Consider the following 4,118-nt stretch of genomic DNA (forward strand, 5'->3'; position numbering starts at 1 on the left):
CCGCCTCCTTCCCGCACCATGGAGTTCTCCGAGAGGAAAAGAAGCAGGAAATCCCAGAGCTTCAAACTGGTGAGCCGAGGTAAGCGGCCAGCGGGGGCGGCGGGAGGAAGGACCCGGCGCCGCGCCCTCGGCCGCCCGCGGGGGGCCACGCCGGGGGCGCGCCCTGTCGGAGCCCCGGTGCCCGCGGCGGGCGGGCGGGGAGGCCGGCGGCCGCGCACGCCGGGCGGCGGGGAAAGTTGTACGGGGGGAGGCAGGCTGTTATTTAACGTAAACAAGTCGGAGGGCATGTCAGGAAATTAGCAAACAATGACAGCGGGGGGCTCGAGCCCTCCTCGGGGTGCCACCGGGCCGGGCTGGGGTGGCCGCGCACCGCCTGGCCGTCAGGCCGAGCGTGGACCATCGCACCGGTGATTTGTTGTTTTTGTTGTGTTTTGGGATCCCCCGCCCCCCTCAAAGAGAAGAGGAAAAAAAGGTAATCGTGGTTGTTCTTTTTAAGAAGGAGAAAGAAGCTCAATAGGTGTCCAAGCCTAAAGCAGGATTGTTGATATCCAGCAGCTTTTCTCTAGCTAGGTGGTTTGGGTTAGAAAGGTATTTTAGGCTAGATCACACAGCAGTCAGGTAAGTGCCATTAAAAAAAAAATCTAGCTAGTTCCTGATGATTTAACAGGTGTATACCACACTCTTTGAGCTTTTATTTTGTCAGGGGAGGGGAAAGTTGAATACCGTCTTTCTGGTCCGTGTTCAGTTACTGGTTCTTTATCCTCCTGGTTTGACTTTTTAAAAAACGATGAGAACTCAAGGTAGTAAGAGCAGTCGTGCAAATGTCAAAATGCATTGTGTCACATTAAATTAGGGGCAGGTGACTTTTTTCATGGTGATGGCACAAGTCCTAATGTTGAGTTTAGACTCACCCTGTTTAAATGTCGTCGATGAGTCAACTCGAGGTCAAAGCCAAACCACAGAACCTGTCCACTTTTCCCCTTGTAGTATCTACAATTGGAATCAGAATAGAGAACAACAGGGCTGTTTCAAAGACCTGCAGAAGTCACATGTAAACTGGTGAAAATTGGAGGGGAATTGCAAGTTACTGAGTTTTTCAAAGCTAAGCTAAACTGGGATGTAGGTTCAGTAGTCTGCTGGTTTGATGATGGACTTTTTGAAGATCTATGCTTACCTGCTTCCCCTGATTTAGTTAGGATACTGTTTAATGAAAGAGGCCTGAAATAGTTTTATGTATTCAAGATAATTTGGCTTTTCCCTCTTTCTGTGTCAACTTTTTCCCATATCTGTGTTGATTACTCAGTTATTTGTACTTTCAAAGTCTCTTCCCTGGTTGACTGTGGAGCCAGTGCTATCTGATTCATTCAGGAACTGTAGGCTGCTTTCTTATTTATGACCTCAGAGAACTTACTACTTAATCTTAAAAGTGAGAGTAGTCCTGTCGACAACTTGAGGTCTAACGCCAAAAGAAGAGAATAGCTGTTAAGAAGGAACCTCTGTTTTTTACCTAAGTGATCCTACTTTTTAGAAATTGAAAATTGTCAAACCCTGGTAGCTTCCATAGAGAAACTTGAAAACTATTGGATTTTAAACTTTGACTGGCATAGCCAGTTTTCCCTTTTCTCTCTTGTTTTTTAAGAAAAAATTATGGGTCTGATTCTTCTTCCTGCTTTGCAGGTGCATTTTTAGAAAATAAACTGTTGCTTATTGAGGTGCAGTTGCTGAATGTAAGAGTCACTTGTGCAAAAGATGGAAATCTTGCTTTCTTATCCAAATTATACTATATTTGAAATAAAAAATCAGTATTTTTCATGTGTGCTGGTCTTTAAGCTGCTTAAAGTCTAACGTTTTCTGGGTAAACTGAGATAACTAAAGTGCTTGGTGACTCTGAAGCTTACTTTTGATAAGCTCATGAGAATGAGTTGTGGAAACAAATTTGGAAAGCTCCTCTGGTCCATGATTGGGCAAGATTTTTCTTTTCCCCCGTAAACTATACTTGCCGTCCCAAAGAAAGGAAGCTGAATAATTGGTATCTGCCGGTACAATTTACCGTGAAGACTATGTGACCAAAGCAAAGCCGATTTCTAAACTCAAAGTAATATTTCAAGTTGGTATGTACTTCAGAGTAAGCAAAAGTTTTAGGGATTGTTGACTGCAAATTCTATGGATAACTGAGTTCTCTAAAAGTAAATTTATGAATTGTAGACAATACCTATCATGTAGAATGAGATTCTAGTCTATTGCATATTCCTATCCCGGAGGTCATTAGAATTCTAATTTTTTGCTGTTTTCTCATGCCAGATTATCACCATGAGGTATATAAGGTCTCAGAATTCAGCAGCGAGGTTAATGGGGAGGCCAAAGAGACACAACCCATTTTTTTAGGTAGGTTCCTATGTCAATTAATTTCTCAATAGAACAGCGTGGCCATTTGCAATTAGGGAAAAGAAAAAAAAAAAGGAAGAGATGGTGCAAGAACGGGAAATGTCTGCCGTTGCTTAATGTATGACATTCTTTTCAAGACTTTTTATTTTACAGATTGCCAATAGATCCCTTATTAACATTGCTAAAAGTTGTAATTTCAGACATAAATGTTTATTAGTGTCTACACACAGTGCTAATTATCGCTCGCTCACAGAGCCAGGTGCTGACTGGGCAGTTTTGTCGCTCACCCCATTTCCATGGCATATTTGCTGGCATGCTTCATTGGCAATAGTTTGTGTAATTGGGGTATTACATCTTTGACATCTGGATAACAGAAATTCAATTTCCAGGAAGCTGCTATTTGTTTGGTTTTGCTTCTGCCTTGGGTGGGATAGAGGATTAATGTGCTGTCTTATTATAATGTCCCTTCACCTCTGTGGCCTGGTTGCTAATCCTGCCATGACAAAATTAAATTAAATCTACAGTCAAAAAGTGTAAGGAAAATAGAAGTGAGATTGTCCGCCTAACCAGCCCCTGATAGCAGTGCTTGTTCTCATGGAGCGGCTCCTCGCGTTTCAGGCTTTGTGCTCCTTTCATGCCAGTGTTTTGGGCAGGGGGCATAGCCATGCTTTCCTTCCGCCCTCCTGTTTCCAGCTCACCTCGGGACTAGCAGAGCCAAAGCAGCATGTTGGAGATCTTCTGACAAGCGTAGCTGCACGGTGAATAGGCAGGTGGCCACAGAGGTCGCCACCCTGTCCGTGTGTAGTGTTGGTACAGGAAGGACTTGGGATATGCAGTTTATCATTTGTCCCAAATGAAATCCTAATCCATTTAGAACTTGGCCTTGAAGAGTGAAGTCCTGGTACCGTTAAGTCAGCATGGAGGGTAGATGGTGACATTCGGCTTCAATCTTGCCCATCCTGGGCACCTCTGCAACCTCAGGTCATAGGGAAAGGGCTGGGTGTTGCCCAGCAAGGAGGCAGAACAAGAGGGAAAATGAGGTCAAGGGTGATAAAGCAAGGGCCAGACTTGCCCCATCGCAGACTTCAGGGAGCAGGACTGCTGCTCAGACTGGGTGTGGGTAGTCTTTCAAATTAAGCATCCTGAAAGCCAGGGTATAATCTGCTCTCCCTGGGGGCTCTCTGTTTTGCTCTGAGGGAGAGAAAGGGAAGAAGTCAAACAGATACTCAAAGAGGTAAAAAAAAGGAGGGAAATCTCAGCATTCCTTACCCCACCGATCCTCCTCGATCCTTGCAGGCTCTTGGACCTCTCCACTGAGGGAGAGAATTTACGGAAGCACATAATGCTCCCAGCGCCTGTTTACAGTTAGGAGAACTACAGGCCAGAAGGTTAATAATCCAGTGAAATTCTGTGGTCCAGAAAGATAATATTCTTGGGTTGCACTCTTTTTAGTTTTCTAAACTTTATCAGTTGGAATTCTGTATTTTCAGTTTTCTAAACTTGGTCATTTGGAATTCTATATTTAAGTACCACTTGTTACGGCCATTTGAAATAAAGAATCTGGCTGGGTGCCTGTGGCTCAAGTGGCTAAGGCGCCAGCCACATACACCTAAGGTGGCGGGTTCGAATCCAGCCCAAGCCCACCAAACAACAATGTCGGCTGCAACCAAAAAATAGCTAGGCGTTGTGGTGGGCACCTGTGGTCCCAGCTACCTGGGAGGCTGAGGCAGGAG

The 4,118-nt window shown here is 44.9% G+C and overlaps 1 protein-coding gene across 1 annotated transcript in view; it reads left to right on the top strand.

Annotated features, from left to right (window-relative positions):
* The first annotated feature begins 6 nt into the window (after positions 1-6).
* BEND7 (BEN domain containing 7) overlaps positions 7-4,118 on the top strand; it is an 81,477-nt gene continuing 77,365 nt past the window's right edge. The window contains exons 1-2 of the mRNA XM_023511433.1: positions 7-79; positions 2,302-2,385. Of these exons, the coding sequence (XP_023367201.1) occupies positions 19-79; positions 2,302-2,385 (145 nt within the window). The 5' untranslated portion in view covers positions 7-18. The remainder of the gene's footprint in view (positions 80-2,301; positions 2,386-4,118) is intronic.

The sequence above is a fragment of the Otolemur garnettii genome, unplaced genomic scaffold (genome assembly GCF_000181295.1).
Source record: "Otolemur garnettii isolate 467f Iridium unplaced genomic scaffold, OtoGar3 scaffold00019, whole genome shotgun sequence".
NCBI lineage: Eukaryota > Metazoa > Chordata > Mammalia > Primates > Galagidae > Otolemur > Otolemur garnettii.